This window comes from Coturnix japonica, chromosome 5 (assembly GCF_001577835.2).
Source record: "Coturnix japonica isolate 7356 chromosome 5, Coturnix japonica 2.1, whole genome shotgun sequence".
Lineage (NCBI taxonomy): Eukaryota > Metazoa > Chordata > Aves > Galliformes > Phasianidae > Coturnix > Coturnix japonica.
Genome location: NC_029520.1, coordinates 6,839,357 through 6,858,141, shown reverse-complemented (window position 1 = coordinate 6,858,141; position 18,785 = coordinate 6,839,357). Strand labels below are relative to the sequence as shown.

Below are 18,785 nucleotides of genomic sequence, written 5' to 3'. Positions count from 1 at the left end.
TACTTTGACCGACAAAGCAGTGACAATTGACTTGTTAAGTTCTCGATTCATAACAAAACAAAGCTGCAAAGTAATTGCTGTTGGAAAAATTATGAGAGAAATCATTGGGTAGCTACGAAATTTAAAAAAAAAAAAAAAAGACGAACCAGAACATCATCTGTGGAAGAGAATAATGGTTAAGGAACAAATGAAATCAAATGGCAACATTTCCAGGCATTTATTCCAATATCTTAGAAACTAAAAATATCTTAATAGCATCACCATTTAAAAATACAAAACAATGTTGAGATTAATCCAAAAGAAAAGGAGACTTTTCCTGTCTTTCTTTTTTGTCCATCTTAAGCTTCACTTATTCGTATAACAGATATACCCTGCCGGTACGATTTTTCGTCACAAGATGCACAAATTTTGGTAAGGAGCGCCATTCCCCTTTCTCCTCTGTAAAGCAGCTCTTCCCTACACATTGTCCAACCCCCAACTCTCTGGTGCCATACTGGTGCCTTATGAGTCTGCGGAACAGATTCCCACGTGAGAGGCCCACGCAACCAGCAAGACCAAGTTTAAGGCATGCATTACCGCACACACGCTCAGCCAAGAAAAGGAATTAAATCATTATTAGAAATCCACCTTAAGGCAAATAGAGACGTATCTTCTACTTCTCGTTGAAATGTTTTCACTCGTCACATTTCAAACGCGGATCCTGAACTTGGTAAATGAACCGATGCTCAGCGTGGAGAATGCTTTAACCAGAAAGAAAAAAGGGATAGGAAACGTTTTTCCCGTCCGAAACAAAATCGATCATTTTGCCTTAATTCTGTCTACATTTTGTTAAAGCATTCCATACTCTTTTGGTACACGACATCAGATTGTAAGTTTGGCAACTTTTTGCTTGCTCAACAAAAATTCAGACTGTGTTTTCCGTTTGCAATCAGAGCCACAACCTTAGTGCAATATTATATTTATTTCTTACAGTAATTTTGGTTGCCATACAAGAGTATTAAGGATTGGGGAAAAGTGCAAGTTACAGGAGCTTGATCTTTTAATCAGTCGAAATAAGAGGAATTAAAGCACAAAAATTACAGCAACATAGATAACGTGAACACAAGTTCTTACACAAACTATAGCGAGAAACATAGTAATATCTAGGAAAAAAAAAACCCAAAACAAAGTGTAATGGAAAAATTATCAATTTTTGTGGCTCATACACATAATCATCGCCAGATCAACTGGGTAATGCCTTTTAAGAACGGAGAAAAAAAAATCACTATTTTATTAACTTAAGTACCACAAATAATTAACTTTTGTGATATGTAAATTCTGTAAATCAACAGTCACATCTAGTCATTTTATAATATATGAATTCAACTGAAAATGTTCTCAGACACCCAGGGAAAGGAGTCTGTGCAGTTATACACAATTTACATCTTGTAAGATTTTGGTATAGTATACACAAATATTACAGAAACTAGGCATGTAAATGCAATTTATTTAACTTACAGTATATAAACAAAAGTTGATCCTAAAACCCAGAATATCATAATGTATTTCATAGATCTCTAACAACTTGTTTTTCACTATCATAGAAGCATGAAATAAATGGGTCTTCTCCCCCCAACGTTTCCAGACTGACGAAAATACTCGGAGGCAACATTGTATCTGTTACTATTGCTTTCTGTAGCAAAATCATCAAACAGAGCTAGAGACCAATTCGTCTTGGCAGAGGTGCATTTTATTGGTGAGAGGAGGTCCTCTCAGGTCTCCTTACGTTAACTTTGTAAGACACAATGTAAAAATAAACTATTTCATTAGCTCTTTAATGTTTCGAACCTCTTTTCTGCTAATGCTTTTGTACCTATTCTATCAGTACCCGAAAAGATAAGACGAGCAAGAAAAGTGCCTGCCTTAGAAAGGGATTACCACCAACTGTAATCGACCGTGTATGTCAGCGCTCGTTAAACTGAAATTCAACAATAAGGATGTGAGTAAAAAGCAGCTTCAAAGTCAACTTCTACATTGTTTTTACTACCGTAATTTCTAACGTATTTTCTGGCACATATTATAGAGGTAATATCAATTGTACCCAAAGAAACAAAACAAAACAAAACAAAACAAACAAACAAAAAAAAAGAGCATGGCATTAGTGGTTTATTTACTGAATTCTGTCGTATCACCAAATGGAAGACAACGATGGCTAAATTACCATTTGTACACTTCTGAAAGTATCTGATAGCCTCAAGTTGCCCGTGTAGACTATCTGAATGAGACTGTCATCTTCTACACCACCTATGGAAAAATGCAGTACTTTTGGAAGTAAAACACCTTTGTACTTGGTTTTCATGACAAGGTTACTTGGAACTTTCAAATACAAATATAGCGTAGTAACAGATGTGAAGTCAAAGGACTCGCTGTTCCATAAAGGGGGCAGGAGGCTAAATAAGTTGCTTTTTAAGAGTATCCAATGCGTTGGTAACTATAACCGCTTTTGAAGAAATAGTCATCCTCCTTTGTAGAAGTTCTAGCAAAGATAGAAAATATAACACAGCTCTGCTGGTTCAGATGCATCCAAATGAGGTCGATTTTAAAAAGGTCAAGACTTTATAATTATTCCACAGAAATAGTATTAAACCACAAAAGTTTTTGTTGTTTTTCACTTTCTAGCACTGAAGTGGCACAAAGGCTGCCCAGTAGACCAGCCACTTATTTTCTTAAAATATTGTGCTTATAAACTATCTGTACAACTATTTAAACTTGCAGTAAAGAAAGATATTTAAAATGCTAAACTTTATGTACTCATACTAGGGCTGTTGCAGACCTAATTAGACACTCGTTTGTGAGCAAAAATAATCACAATAAAAAATTAGAGATAGGCTGGACCGTAGCAAGGACCATATCAAGGAAAGAAAGTTCAGGTATCTTGCAAAATGTAAGAGAACCTGACTGTATGGTAAGTAGGCAGTCTAGCCATCCACACATCATTTATCCACCTTGAACATCTCCAGTATTATGTTAATAAAGACCTACAAAACTCACAGATATTTAGAGGTGTTAATTACAAGGGGAGGTCCAACATGCAGAGAGAGACTTGTTAACTTAAAAAAAAACATAATAAAATGAAATAGTCAGACTGACCAAATGTACGCGTTCCCCCTGCTGCCGACATCTCCTGGAAGCTCTGGCCCGGAGCAGGGTGTGCTCACTGCTCACAATCACGGGTGGCCGAGGGAAGCGTTCAGCCACCCGGGAGGTTCTCACTCTGCTCTTCTTGTCCAGAAGCCCATACTTGTTAAGAGCAATAAAAATGAGAAACCGGATACCTACCGGTTCCCTTGCCACTTGGGCACATATGCACCGGGATGTTACATACCTCAGTCCATCTCGACATTAGCTTTCTTTTTTCCTTTTAATCTTTTTTTCCCTTGTTCATTTTATTTTTAAACAAGGCAGACCATTTCTATTTCTGCTTGCAGCTTGAAATCCCTCTCTTAAAATACCAGCAACCTTCTCGTTGACTTCAATGAGGGAACGTTCACCTACTTAATCTTTCTCGACCTGATGTTGAAAATACCTAATTGCTTATCACTCACCGGATTAGACAGTATCGCTTGGGGTTCAGCTTACTTGATATCTGACTCTGAAATCCTGAAGATGAGGCTGTAGGTAAACTTAATTTTTTTCTTTCCCGGTTTGCAGAGTTCACATTGCAACTTAGCAGTAGTTTAGCTGGTTGAAAACTGGGGGTCTCAGGTTCAAACTAGCTTCATTTTGTTGTACCTCTAAGTGAGCATTCCTTCTCAGTTTTATGAAACATCTGCATCGTCTTACAGGTCACGTCAATGGAGCATGTATTGAACTTGTTCTGCCACCTTGGAGGAGTGCTAAGTATAACTGCAGAAATAAAGAAATACCAGGTAAAACAGAGCAAGGTTACCTTTGAGCTAATTCCAGCAGAACAACCAGCTTCTCTGCCAACAAATCGGAGAGCTAAACTTAGTAAAAAACAGTTATATGAACTCCCGTACCTGTCTCAATATTGTGCCTCTGCTAACAAAAATGGATTTGAATGGTAAGGAAGCAATCTGTCCTCTTCAAATAAACTAAGCTTTGGGAAAGGAAGCCTGCTGGGAGACTGAATGAATGTCACAAAGAGAATACAGTGCTTTTCAATTAAGGAAAAAAAAATGCTTGCAATTTGAAGTTTAAAGGAAACTGGTCTGTAATGGTTCTGGCAGAAGGGCGGCATCAATAGATGGTGATATTTTTGAAGTTAACAATTTTCTCTCTCTCTCTCTCTCGTATCTCCCCACAACTTTGAAATAAAATGGCCCCACTCATGCAACACATTTAGACTTATATTTGGGTGCGTAACATACAGTCTGCATTACCTGAGTACCAGGAATTAAACCCTTTTATTTCCCCCCCCTAATTTTGCTGGCACTCGCAGACAGACAAGGCATTTGGGGTATTTCAGTACCAGCCCATCTCTAGTTATCAACAGAAGTTTGTGAGGCAAAATAGCTATTCTTATCTGTCCAGCAGCTGCTTCAAAGCTCTTTCTATGTTCATCCTGTGCCCAACTCTGGTCACTCCAAGGTCTATCAGATCTTCCTTTTGTAGATTTGGTAAATGAGTGCCATCTATTTCATTGTCCATAAACGTTTCTTTATGTTCACCTAAGTTTAGACTTTCCAACCAATCTGCCACATCTGGTTTAGTCCACAGGTGGACAGGCTTAGTTGTAAAAGGCTTATTTGAGATTGGCTGTTGTAATATTGAGGGAGAAGGAGACCTGCTGCGCCCTGTGGTCAAGCCAAATAAGTCCCCAGAGGGGGGCTGGCTGGGTAGGCTAAATACATCGGACAGAGTTGGAGAAGGAGATGAAGCTGAAGCAGAAGCACTCAGAGGAGCGGGCATGATGTCTTTATTAATCTCTGTCGGTGAAACCACAGGGCTTGGAGCATGTCGTGCTCCTGAGGTCCTACTGTCATAGTCTGGGGACCTGCTCTGCAGTGTGATCGGCTGGCTGGTTCCAGGTCGGACAGTGAAAGTGATTGTTGTACTTCGTGTACCTGAGACAGTACTCATGACTTCTGTGCTCCTGAAATTGTAAACAGACATGGAAAGTTAGACACATCAGCTGCCAGAGAGGCCCATAGAAACACATGGTAAATGTGGCTTTGGAACGTCAGAATAGTATAACCTTTTTAAAGAGCAGTATCAGGTAGAAAGTAGTAAGATGATAGCATCATTCAATCTTTCTCATAAAACAATCTTAAGCTGTAGTTAAAAACAAAACCTTTGCTTATTAGCAGTTCAGAGAAACACATTCCAGAGCACATGCTTCCTTTTTAAGGCTATAAGAAATCGCCTCGTGGCTAAATGAGAAACACTGTGTGTAATAAGCACGTGGGCACTTACTTAGCATTACCCATGCAGCGCAGTCAGGAGTTGATGCACCCTGCTCTACACAGAGCAGGGTGAGTCCTTCATTTCAGTTTTAACTTATTGGTCCTACACTGTAAGGTAACATAGCTAGTAACAGTAGCATGGAAAGAAACATTATTGACTTGGGTTCTGGATCTATCATTTTCTTTTTTTCTAAACAGAAATTGTACTTCAGTTTTGCAACAAAACTTACAGAGACAAAATTCTTGTCACTCTGCATACCCACAGGTGATGTAGTTGTGATCGAGTCAATGGCACCTATTTCCTGCCTAGAGGAAATCTGAGATTACAAATGAAGCAAGCACGAAGCTTGCTGAGAAGCTCTCTTGCTAAGGCTGGTGGGTTGGTTGAAGGAGCAGACAAACCTAATTTTGTCTGGTGGCTACAGAACAAATTTAGAAGCAGAAGGTCTGGGTTCAGGCCCATTCACATCACAAAATACTTAACTACACAGCCCTTCCTTTACATGAGACAGCTATGAGCCAGTATGTGCAATAGAGAATCGATCTTCCACTGAACTTTTGGGTTCCTGAAGGTCCAAAGTTATTCACTTTTAAAATACCCTACCGGTTAGAGACACCTTCGGCCAAGCAATTTCATACACTTCCAGACCAAAAGATTTATTTATCTTTGAAGTGGTGCCATAGACTCAAGGGGATGATTTTCAGGATGCCGTAGCTGGATTTCTCACTCAGACACTGGCTGAATCCCTCTTTACCTCGGTGCCAGACTGTCCCCACGCCTGAACTGTCACGCTCGGGGCAGAACAGGCAAGGGCTTTGGGGCACAACAGCACATACAAATGCTTTTATTAATAATGCAGATTCACTGCTGTGCATAAGAGAGCCAAAGAAAAAGTGTGGGTTCTGGAGCCTTCACTTCAAAGTGCTGCTAAAGGAACCAGCTGAGGTCTCTACCTGAATGAATGCCTAAAGATCTCGTGTTAACTGCCAGTAAATAAAGTACCAAAAGTGATCCATGCAAAACCACATCGGCTCTGAGTCATGCCCCTCATCACAAGATCTGCTTTATAAGTGAGAGCCCCTCTTGTGCTTCTCTTGCCTGGAGAATCACAAAGGCTTGGCTCACACCTGCAGAACACTGAGATTGCTGAGAGGGAGGATACAGCACGTGGGGTTAGGCTGCTCCATCAGATCTGTTTCCCAGTGCAATAGATGCCCGTGGAAGGAAAGTAATTTGACTTTGGGTCCCCAAATCTTTATTAAAAGAGTGGTTAAATTTTTTATTAAAAAGATGATGGTCCCAGTACTTCCCCAAATCTATTCTAATGCACCGTTCCGGTGAACTACCCAAAAAGAAGAAATACTGGCAGCTCACCTGAGGCAATGATAATGGCCTTAATCCCTTTCTCTCAGGCCCTAATCCCTTTCTCTCATACAAGCAGCCATAGTTACTCCTGGTAGCTTTGATCTGGAGAATCTCTTCAGTGGTTCCTCAGTTTGCTCCTGGCTGTTGTGAGCCCTCTTCCTATATAATCCCCACATAATTCAGCCCATAATTAACAAACTTAGATGTCAGGTAGCCTACGGCGCTTCTACACCGACATGCACAGCACACTCAGCACAGCGAACCTCTTTCAAATAAGGATCCAATACCATGTTATTAGAAAAGCACTAAGAATAACTGTTTGGAGAATGTACATGTTATTCACTCGAGCAATCCCAATGATTTCCCACAGGTTGTTCCATATATTTCAAAGGGAACAGGGGATCTCCTTGAGTGCTGAAAGATCAGCACTTCACTTAAAACACAGTGGGAACAAGACTTAAAGCACTTTGGTCTTTGTAATTTAACAAAGAACAGAAATGCCTGGCAAGGTTTGGAGTGCTTCCTGTGATTTGTTTGGAGCTTAATGGCTCACATTGTCTTCCAAGACTAGAGCTGAGCATTCTAACCCATAAAAGTCAATGGCAAGAAACAATTTAGTTCTACTGATCAAGGGGAGAGAATATTTCTACCTACTTAGCATTGGGAGTCTCATGGACGTTAATAACACACGATATAATTCTGAATCCAAAAAACACTTATTTGAAATAGGTTAGGATTATTTTGTACTACCGTTTGAAAGAAGGGCAAGGTGAGCTTTGCATCGATGAAGAAATCTCTCCTCAGCCCTTTTTTTGTACCGACCCTTTTACTCACGTTTCCCATGTTGCAGAAATGAGAAATGAGCTGCCATCCTCTGTGGTAATATCAAATGGATGATGCAAATTTATCTTCTGTTACGGCAGATGCCAGTAGAGAGCAACTTCTGTTACTTGGCCAACAGCTCCTTCTCGTTTCTGTAACTTGCTTCTGCCGCTGCTTCTCTTTAGTATTCCTTTCACACACTCCCCGTACATCCTCATTCAGGAGATCATTGTCACCTCTCCTTTAAATAAACTACGTCAAGACACTAAAACAAAATCCCCCAAAGTAAACTGTGCACTCTTTAAGAGTTCTTCAGTCCTGCGTTACCTCCCCTTCTCATGCACAGGCAGAAGTGCTGGGTGAGCAAAGCAACAGAGGCAACATTGGACTTTTTTGCTCTTCCCGTCAGCCTGGATGAAAGTAATGGCTCCTCATGGCTACAAGCTGTATTAAAAGATCTGTAGACATCTGGCTTTTCTCAAGCCGAGGGATCAGGACTACTGGCTGTTAAAATATGACTCTAGAACTATAATAACTTATTTCAGCTGATGAATGATGCTTCAACACTAGCTCAGTTTATAGCCACTTCAGCACTCAGGCTAATAGAAACATTAACCCTTTTATCAGAAAGCTCAGAGCACTTTGTTAATATACTTAATCCTCCAGCAATACATCTCAGCTGTTCTCCACATTGAGAACATGGACCGAGTCACTACGCACTGCCACAGCAGCCCTATGCAGGACCAGTTTTGCAGTAAGCACCTGAAGATGAGGTGACTCGAGGTTTGTATTTACTGCAGCTGGCTCTGCAGACTTCGTGGCACAGGTTCAGCCTCGTGACAGCCATGTGAGCCTGCTGTAGCCCAAGACTGCATTTCCAGACTTCCTGTCCTGAGTCTTCTACTCCAAGATTCTTTTACTCTTTTTCCCCTCTACTTTCACTTGCTGTATCAACTCCAGCGTGTATGGAAAAAAGTTTGCACCTTTTTGCAACTCCCATCCATCCCTACTTCTAATTTATGTCATCTACGTCACTGTCCGGTGCAGATGGCCTTGAAACTCTCAGCTGTTTTGCATTTCACAGATGATGGTATCCTGGTCAATACAGGTGCAAGCACATTCCAGCTGGAGGGCAAGCATGTTTTCATTGTGTTGTGGATATTCCAGATTTTTAATAGGGACAATTTCTTAGGCCTTATTCTATCCTCTGTTACACGAAGCACATTAAATACGTACTAAACCTATCTAAACCCAAATCTCATTTTAATAAAGCGAAAAGTCTGATAATTATTTTAAATAAAATTTGCCCTGTTGGAATCAGCGTATGGAAGTAATTTGTAAACATTTGCTGCTGTAAGGCTGCACTGCTGGTAATGCCCGTTATGTTGTTTCATATTAAAATCACACTATATAATTCCTATGTCTCCAAGTAATAAGCTATCACCACAGATTGTAGGCAAGAAATTATTACAAATTTGAAATCAGGTTTGCAGGATTCAAATTCACCGCTAGCTTAATATTAAAAGCAAATGAGTGAAAGATGGCATGCTGCAATAGGTCCTAAGAGCCTCTCATTAAAAACAAAAAACAAAACTAAAATCCAAACCCCCAAATGATTATAGTCTTTCTCACAAGAGCTGTTTTATTCTCTGACTTGGCAGAATACTTGCTGTCTCTGACAAAGCTCTTCCACCACGTTGAATCAAAAACAGTGGGAGCGAGGATGCCTTATACAGAGGTACTGTGGGAAATTAACTTCTTAGAGCTTTCTTTGTACTTGCAAACCCAAAACTCTGCCTTTAGCTCTTGCAATATTTGCACTGTATTTTTAGATTGTCAAAGGAAAATTGCATGGTAGGAAGGTAAGACAATAATGCACTCCAGCATCAAGTGAGCATTAAAAAGAAACAGAACGTACAACATGGAGTACTCTATGCATTATAGTCAACACTTCATGACACTTCAGTATGACCCACTTCTGAGAGCAGCAGCCATGAGAGCAAATAAAAATGACAAAATGGAATGACCGAGATGCTGCAAAACTTACCGACAAAGCAAGGAATCCCGTAAAAGTGCCTGACAAATGGTTAACGATATGAAACGAAGCCAGTGGGATGACAGTAAACTGAAAAATCAAGGCTTGGAAATTACTCCATGAGATACATATTTCATAACCGGAATAAACCAAACGTAGGGTTAAAACCCATGCGTGACTCACTGCTAAGTTCAATTCTGCATTACCTTTTTGTTGAAATATGGGAACTTATCCAAATAAAAAGGCCTCAGAAATGCACAAAAGCCTGACCACAGACAGTTCCCACTTTAAAACTTGATCTGTCAAGACAACGCAGGTTATTTTTTCCTGAAGGACTCGATGCTGCACGGTTAAACATTCTGTGCAACTGCCACATCTGCTACAAGCAGTCCCCACTACCAGGCTGACATTCAGCCTGCCGGGAGGCCACACACAGATGCTCTGTTAATACAGTCTGGGAAGCAGAAGAGCCCTTCAGAATAGAACTAGCTCCTCCCTACTCAAAGCTGACAACCATTTTGAGGCGGTGATGGCAGGGTGCAGTGGTGGCTGTTTATTATTCCTTATTAGCACATGAGAGAAGAGGCGGAAGCATGATGCTCACACTAGGGGCTGCGCTTCTCCCTTGCAGCCACAGGCTGTTCTGCGTTAATCCTGCCGGTGTTATGCAGCCAGCTTGCAAGCTGCTCTTGATCACTGTGTCGCTAAGCAACTGTTGGGTTCACAGAGCGAGCATGCCTCTTGACCTGATAAAAACCCTGTGTTAGCCTTCCCCTCTTTGCCCAGCTGTGGGGAGTGCTTCGTCTCCCAGCATGAAGAGTGTCCAAGCTCTGGGACGGGCAATGCAACCCGGGACAGCACATTCTGATCTCGAGTATTTGGCTCAGGCAGGGCCCTGTACTCAAATGCCATAAGCTGCTGCTGTAAGGAATTTTGGGCAGAAGAGAAGGAAATGATGGCTGGGTTTTGTGGCCTCTGATTTGAGATCCCGACTACATGGATGGACCAGATGAAAACTTGTACCTCTAAGAATCATCTCCAAAATTTCTTAAAGTGGATGATGGCCAACGTGAAGAGTGGGGTGAGCCCACAGGAATTCAAAACCTCTGGTCCAAAACCTGACGATCAAACCCTTTGCACAACGAAACAAGCACATCCTTTTGCTTTTTCCTTTTTCTGTCCTTTTCCAGGCTCCTCTTCCTGGCCTGCAGCTGGTCACTGCCTCTGAGCAGCAGATGGTTTCCAGCCAAGCATTTCCACGCTCTATTTAAAAATCTTCAAAATTAGCGTCTCCATAAGAACTGCAGAAAACTATAAGTACACGGTGTAGAATTACTGCTAAACCTATGTATGCTGAGAAAAGGAAGACTAGTTTTTTTGTTAATGTCATAATTGAGAAAGAAATGCTGCTCAGTATTGTAGAACAATCTCTTCATGATCCTCATTTGTCAAAAACATATAAAGAAGATCAATTTTGCAGGTTTCTATAACAAGCTATTCCCAAACAATTTACAATTTAATTTACCTTCATGCTGCCCTAATGGCGCAATTGCTGTGACTGAGCTACATTTGTATATCCACTGGCTGTACAGAAATAACTCCTAGAGGTATTTAGAGCAGCTTCCTAGGCTATAACTTCATGTTTCACAATGAAGAAATACATATTTTAATTTCATTGGGCTGCTGGTGCTACGAGCAGAACCCAAGCGAGCCTGAGAACAACGTTACTATTTATAATACTTCCCACTACTTCTCCTTGGCTGAAGGGTATGAACAGACCTACACATTTTTCATCACTTTTCTTTAAGTCAGCAGAATCCTTGCTTTCTGAAAGCTAAACTTCCTTGTTCCTTTTCTCTTACTGCCTCAAAGAAAAGGGCTGTAAGTTCTACAATTGGTTGATGTACGTTTTATAATATGAGAAAAAAAAAAAAGTGAAGAATTTTAGCTTCACAATTGAAATATTAGCTTTCATACTTTGGCAAGATGGTATTCCCTGATCATAATACATTTTGACTTTGTAAAAAATTGTGTCAATCATGCCATCAGGCTAGAAAGGCTGTAATTTGTTTAAGTTTTTAAAGGTAAGGTAGAAGAAAAAGCGGTAAAAATAAACCTTTGTCTGGGAAGCATTTACTATGCAACTGTGGCCTTTATGTAGGCACTTCTAAGAGCAGAACATAGCAGTCCGGAGCATATATAACACGACAAAAACAAGAAACTTGAGCAGAGGGAACTGGTGGAGGTGATAGCTGAGCCGCTTTCCATTATCTATCAGCACTCCTTGCTGACTGGTGAGGTCCTAGAAGACTGGAGACTCCCATCTACAAGAAGGGTTGTAAGGAGGACCCAAGGAACTACAGGCCTGCTAGCCTGACCTCAATGCAAGGGAAGGTTATGGAGCGGATTGTCTTAGAATCATAGAATTACCCAGGTTGGAAAAGACCCTGAAGATCATCAAGTCCAACCACAGCCTAACTGTAGTACCCTAACTCTAACAACCCTCTGCTAAATCATATCCCTGAACACTACATCCAAACGGCTCTTAAACACATCCAGGGATGGCAATTCAACCACCTCCCTGGGAAGCCTATTCCAATACTTTACTATCCTTTCTGTAAAGAAGTATTTCCTAACACTCAGTGCAGGACAGCTGGGGGATCATGCCTAGCCAGCATGTGTTCATGAAGAGCAGGTCCTGCTTCACAAAATCACAGAATGACCTGGGTTGGAAGGGACATCAAGGATCATGAAGTTCTAAACCCCCTGCGTGGCAGGTCCACCGAACTTCCACATTTACTAGATCAGGTTGCCCAGGACCCCATCCAACCTGGCCTTGAACAACTCCGAGGACAGGGCATCCACAATCTCCCTGGGCAGCCTGTTCCAGGACCTCACCACGCTCCTAGTAAAGAACTTCCCCCTACCATCCAACCTAAATCTACCCTCTTTCAGCTTAAATCCATTTCCCCTTGTCCTGCTTGACCAACCTGATCTCTTTCTATGAGGCTGGATAGCTGGGCTGGAGCCAATGGGATGAGGTTCAACAAGGCCAAGTGCCAGGTCCTAAGCTTTGGCCACAACAACCCCAGGCAATGCTACAGGCTTGGGGCAGAGTGGTTGGAAGACCGTGAAAAGGAAATGGACCTGGGGGTATTGATTGATGCTTGGCTGAACATAAGCCAGCAGTGTGCCCAGGGGGCCAAGAAGGCCAATAGCATCCTGGCTTGTATCAGAAATGCCAGCTGAAACAGGGAAGTAATTGTCCCACTGTACTCAGATCTGGTAAGGCCACACCTCAGGTACTGTGTCCAGTTCTAGACCTCTCACTGCAAAAAAGATACCGAGGCCCTGGAGCTTGTTCAAAGAAGGGCAACAAAGCTGGTGAGGGGTCTGGAGCACAGGCCTTATGAGGGGTGGCTGAAGGACCTGGGATTGTCCAGTCTGGAGAAGAGGAGGCTCAGGGGAGGCCTTACTGCTCTCTTTAACTACCTGAAAGGAGGTTGCAGTGAGCTGGGGGTTGGCCTCTTCTCTCGTGTAACTGGTGATAGGACTAGAGGGAATGGCTTCAAGCCGTGCCAGGGGAGATTTAGGCTGGACGTTAGGAAACTCTACTTTGAAAGAGTGGTCAGACACTGGAATGGGTTGTCCAGGGAGGCGGTGGAGTCACTGGCCCTGGAGGTGTTCAAGGAACACGTGGAGGTTGTGTTGAGGGACATGGTTTAGTGAGAACTATTGGTGATAGGTAGATGGTTGGACTTAATGATCTTGTAGGTCTTTTCCAACCTTGGTGATTATACTGTGATACTACTGTGATAATATTGCTGTTAGCCTTTTGTTCCCTCCTTCTCACTCTTCCTCCAGCTCAGAAAATGATCCTCCCTCACCCTCTACTAGCCTTGGAACTGGACAAGGTCTGACTTCGTTATTTTTTATAGCTCAAGATCCTCTCTCTAATTTGGAAATAAAGCATTTAGGCAGTCTTTTCAGGAAATAAGTAGGATTTCAGCCTGATTTAAATGACTCCTTGTGAGTTTTTTCTTCCAAATGGTGTCACTGACTCACAGAATTACAGGGGTTGGAAGAAACCTCAAGAGATCACCGAGTCCAAACCCCCCCAGTAAAGCAGGTTCCCTACAATAGGGTTTTGAATATTGCTATAAAAAGATGCTCTACGACCTCTCTGGGCAACCTGTTCCAGTGCTCCACCATACTTACGTCATGTTAGTATGGAACTTCCCGTTTTTAGGCCACTACTTGTCTCTATAGACTCTGTAAGAGGTAACTGTTTGCTTCTACTTTTCTTTTTTTCTCTCAAAAATGCAGTACATATTTACAGTATATCACCTCAGTTATTAACTAATAAAACAGTGATGATAAAGACCTGCACTGCAACCTGGAAATTACTACCAGTATAAAATACGCAAGATAATAAACATATTGTACGTATGATGCCAGAGGCAACAGGTTCATATGACTTAACACGACGATCAAGCCCAAGCAAAAAACTGAAGATATAGGAAGAATAATAGAAATTGAAACCCTTGGAGTCATCTGTAAGACATGACTTACATAAATTCAAACTTAGTGCACAAGTTTTGATTTTACAGTTTCCCTAGTTTTCAAATCTACACGTACAGGATTCAGCTTCTGTGCTAACTTTTCTTAAGACTGTCTTCATCAAGCAGCCAGTACATATTTATCTTTTCATTGCTTTTCCCGTACCACCAACTCGATTTCTACACCAATTAGTCAAGCAATACTGGTAGGAATTCCAGAATTCCAGCATTTTTCTTCCATCTTTTCACCCTAAAAGACATATAACCTCCAGACGATTCCGTGACCAGTTAATAGCTTACAGCTTGCAAGAAATAATGGAATGGCCTGACCCCGAGGCTTGTGATCACACTGCTTCTGAATAAGTAATCACTTGCACTTAATAGAGCCATCCTTTCCCCAAAAGAAAATCATCTTGATGCATGCAAAGAACAGTAGATTTTCAAAGGCCAGGTTATTTATTATCCAGCAGAATAATTATAATAAAACTTACTTATTGGCTACGTTATTTAATAAGCAAAATCGGCACTACAGCTCTGAAAAAAAAAAAAAAAAAAAAAAAAAAAAAAAAAAAAAAAAAGAAAAAGGAAAAAAAAAAAAAAAAAAAAAAAAAAAAAAAAGAAAACCCATTTCTTCAGTACAGGACAGGCCAAACAATACTGAATACTTCAGTAAAAAGTCCATTTAACTTCTGCAAATTTCATCATATTACACCATATTCCAGAGAAAAGTGACTATATAATTACCCATCCATTTACCTACTGGTGTCTGACTATTCTAAGTACCTTTTGATATCGCCTCTCTGGAAATGTATTACACTGTGCTACAAGGATGCTGCTGTTGGGTGAAATCAGCTACACTTTTGAACCTGTTGACATCATGACTATTCACTAGCAAGCGCTGACAATAGAAAGCAAGAACTTAAACCCAGTAAAGCTGAGTAATAAGAGACAATAAATTAACCATTTAGCAAAACAATGAACAGTGCAAAGTGATTCCAGAGAGAAATTTCCTAAGATGGCTTCATACTTAGGTCACTCCAAAAGTAATGTCTTCTATTTATTTCCATTCCATCGCAGATACAAAGAACAGAATAACACAATTTGATGGAGCAAATTCTCAGCTACGAAACACTACTTTTTGACACAATCACCGCTATTTAATATGCATTTTGAACAGTGGTGAAAAAGGACCTGCATGCCGCACTCATAAAAATCTACATTAGCAGCGGTGACTCGCTATCACTGATACCTCTGCTGAAACGCATCGCTCATTGCCTCACTGTGCCCACATCCACTATGTGGTCTCTATAAACATTCAGCAAGCATTAATGAATGTCAGTGGGCGGCATTTTTTTCTGCATGGAGGAATTCAATTCCACACTTTCACCGCATACACATTTCCATGTCAGACACCATTTGGTCAGAATGCCCCTCCACTGCCATCTGTTGCACAGTAATAAAGTATAACAGAATATTGGTGGGAAGGATCAACCTCTACTACCATACCATCAATTACTTGGTTATTTACACTTACCTTGTACTGAGACTTGCAGTTTTTGTTCCGGTAGGTGACTCCAATCCTTCCCCTGGCTTTGCGGATTTTTCTCTGTTCATTTGCTGGAGTATTGAGTTCAATTCACTAATAACATTAGCCTTTGGGCCTGAGAGAATTGGGCTTTTCACCTCCGTCACATCCCCCCATAGCTTAGATGTCCTTTGGGGAACAACCTTTGCCATATTGGGCTGCGCACTGATGGGAGGTGGGGGTGGAGCGGGAGGAGGAATAACAAAGCTGTCTACAGTTTCTTCAATTAGCGCATCCTTGTAAAGTGCATTGCTTTTGTTGATTATGGGCTTCATTTTTGGCTTAGGAGGTACTGGGGGTTTGTCCACCAGAAATGTTTGCCCATCTGCATAGACTGTACAAGTATCCACGTTCTCGCACCCTTCTGAGGATAAGGTAGAGATGCTGGACACCGTTGAGATAGTGCTGGTTGTCTCTAAATGATGGTCACTACTACTTCGACTGTCTACCTCCTCAATCCCAGAGTCAGTGACGTTGTCAAAGCTGTCAGGGGGTGGCAGAAAGGAGGCAGGCAAACAGTTTGAAAGACCCACTTGCTTTTTACCATCTAAGGAATTGGTTGGCTGGCTGGTGACGAATGGCGCAGGTGAAGGTGTGCCATTTTTCCTTTGCTTAATCAAGTCCGTGAGAGCTGAAGCGGGCACCGAGCGTTCGTCAGGGATGTCAAAGCTGTTGGCAAACTCTAAGGGGGGTGGTAGTGGCTCAGTAAAAATAAATTCTTCATCAATATCAACTGATGCTAAGGGTGGCGGGGGGATGCGGAAGGGTAAGATGACCGGGTCGTCGACAGAGCTCGCTGCCACGATGGTTTTGCAGGGAGATGCCGGTGGCTCAGGCACAGCAGGCACGCTCAGCTCACTCTCAGCTTCCTCGGTCCCCTCTGGCCTCTCTGACAGAGAGTTTTCAGGGCTTGGTTCCATTTCAGCTCCCTTTTCCTCTTCATCCTCAGGTGTATCATCTGACTTTGCCGTGTCCACAGTATGAACCATTAACAAGCCAGCTGACTTCTGCTGCGAAGTATCCACAATGTTTATCAACATGTTTTTCTTCTCTTCAGCCTTCTTTTCTTTCCCGGCATCTGTTTCGTACTTGTTCTCAGTCTCCTGCCTTCGTAGTGGGCCACGAGTATTTTGCCTAGTGACAGTAGCAGTAACAGGAAATGTTGTTTCAATATTGGGTCTCAGCTTTGTATCGATGTAAAGTGGTTTATTAAGGTCAGCCTTAACGGTGTCCACTTTACCTGGAATCTGCTGTGTTTGTTCTTTCATGGCTCTGTCCCTGGCAGAGAGAGCGAGGGCTAGTGGTGAGTTTGGATCTAGCAGCTTTCCTGTGACCGGATGAACGTAATTATCAGAGGTGGATGCATTCGTGGACTTAGCTGCCACTGTACTATTTTCAGTACCTTTTGTTTTGGCCGAAGCATTTAATGTCCTTGCATCACTTTGATTGCTGGGTTCGCTGCTATTATAAAGATTTTCGGGCTCTCTAGGTGCAGGAATAGGAGACGGTGACATAAGCTGCCTAAACCCATCTTCACTGCTAAACATTGCTTCATCAGTAAATTTAGATTGCCTCATACGCGGTGTTGGTGGAGTTAGTCCAACATCTTCATCTCCTAGGTCTGTGGAGAGGAAGGCTGGAGAATTACGCCTTGCTTCCAGACGCTTTTCCCTGTCTCTCACCGCTCCAGCAATGGCTGCTGCAAATGGACTGCTGACACCTAAACTGTCATCGGGTCGGAGTTGCCCGGGTTGCTCTGAAGACTGAGGGTCAATTTCCATGCTGCTCCCTTGACTGCTCTTCCCGCTGCTGCTGGTGGACGGCTCTTTCACAATAATTGTGGGGATTGGAATAGAGCAGGTCTTTTCTGGACTATCTTCAACATTGGATTGTTTAACTAGCATCCCCTTCCGCCTTGCTGGTTTGGCTGGTACATAAACTGCCTTGCTTGCAATCTTCCCAACCTCAGAGTATGGGTTTTCAGGCATCTGACCTCTCTTGTTCCTGAAATTTGCCTGAGCTGTGGCACTCCGACTGTACAGGTCCTCAGAATCCAGTGAGTAGCGGTCCAGTTCTCGTCTGTAATAGAGCCCCTTGTCCCTTATCATTGTTCCCACATTTTCAGGCCTAACCAAAGAAATTTTTGCACCTGAATTCTGATTAAATGGAGGTTTGATAGTTCCATAGCTTCTCGACGTTGGGGATTTGGGAGCGTTGTACAGGGAGGGAGAAGGTGGTGGTGGTGAAGGGGGTAAGGACTGTGGTGGCGGAGGGATATCTTCGGAGGTGTCAGGCATTGAAAGACTTCTGGTAAACTTCAGCATAGGAGGAGCCAAAAACTGCCGTTCTTCCTCTGTTATTCCTAAAAATCAGAAAGCATATTAAAATACTGCCTTCCACTGGAATCCCTCATATTATACCATCTCTTTATCCAGCCTAAAATGCGAGGGTATAATTCACATAACATGAGGCCTGTATGAAATTACAAAAACGGTCTTTTGCCTCATTCAATCAGTAAGTATTTTTCTTGCTGAATTTCCAGAGACCAGATGCCAGAATTAAAAAGGATGCTACAGAATTTTAATTAAACTGATCACTGATGTGTAGGCAAATGTTTTGTTTTTATGTATCATCAAGGTAGCTGTAGCAAAGCACATTTTCTTCCACAATTATTGAGCAGGGAAGACATTCTGAGCAAAAGAGTAGCTTATGCCTGGCTCTAGCAATTTCCAAATGCATAAAATAACGCAACTTAGAAACCTAATGCATTTTTAAGATGCACTGAAACTTAGCAAAGGGACTGAGAAGATCCTACAGGGAAAAAAATTACACAGTTTTATTTCAAAAGATGACATTACATTCTTACAAATATGGCATTTAACATAAACTAACTTGATGATGGGAGAATTTGGCCAATTTTATATCAGCATTATGTGCTTTTAAATTGAGAAATATCATTAAGATTACCCAGTACAAAACAAGTTCAAATTTGGATTGCTTTTTTTTTTTCTTT

The 18,785-nt window shown here is 41.7% G+C and overlaps 1 protein-coding gene across 7 annotated transcripts in view; it reads right to left on the bottom strand.

Moving 5' to 3' along the window:
* Positions 1 to 942: 942 nt before the first annotated feature.
* The window catches only part of SHANK2 (SH3 and multiple ankyrin repeat domains 2), a 325,477-nt gene continuing 307,634 nt past the window's right edge, over positions 943 to 18,785 (bottom strand). For all 7 annotated transcript variants that reach the window (XM_032444759.1, XM_032444760.1, XM_032444761.1 and 4 more), the window contains 2 exons: positions 15,722 to 18,134; positions 943 to 5,095 (listed from right to left, as the gene is read on the bottom strand). In XM_032444759.1, coding sequence (XP_032300650.1) covers positions 4,522 to 5,095; positions 15,722 to 18,134 — 2,987 coding nt within the window. In that variant the 3' untranslated portion in view covers positions 943 to 4,521. The remainder of the gene's footprint in view (positions 5,096 to 15,721; positions 18,135 to 18,785) is intronic.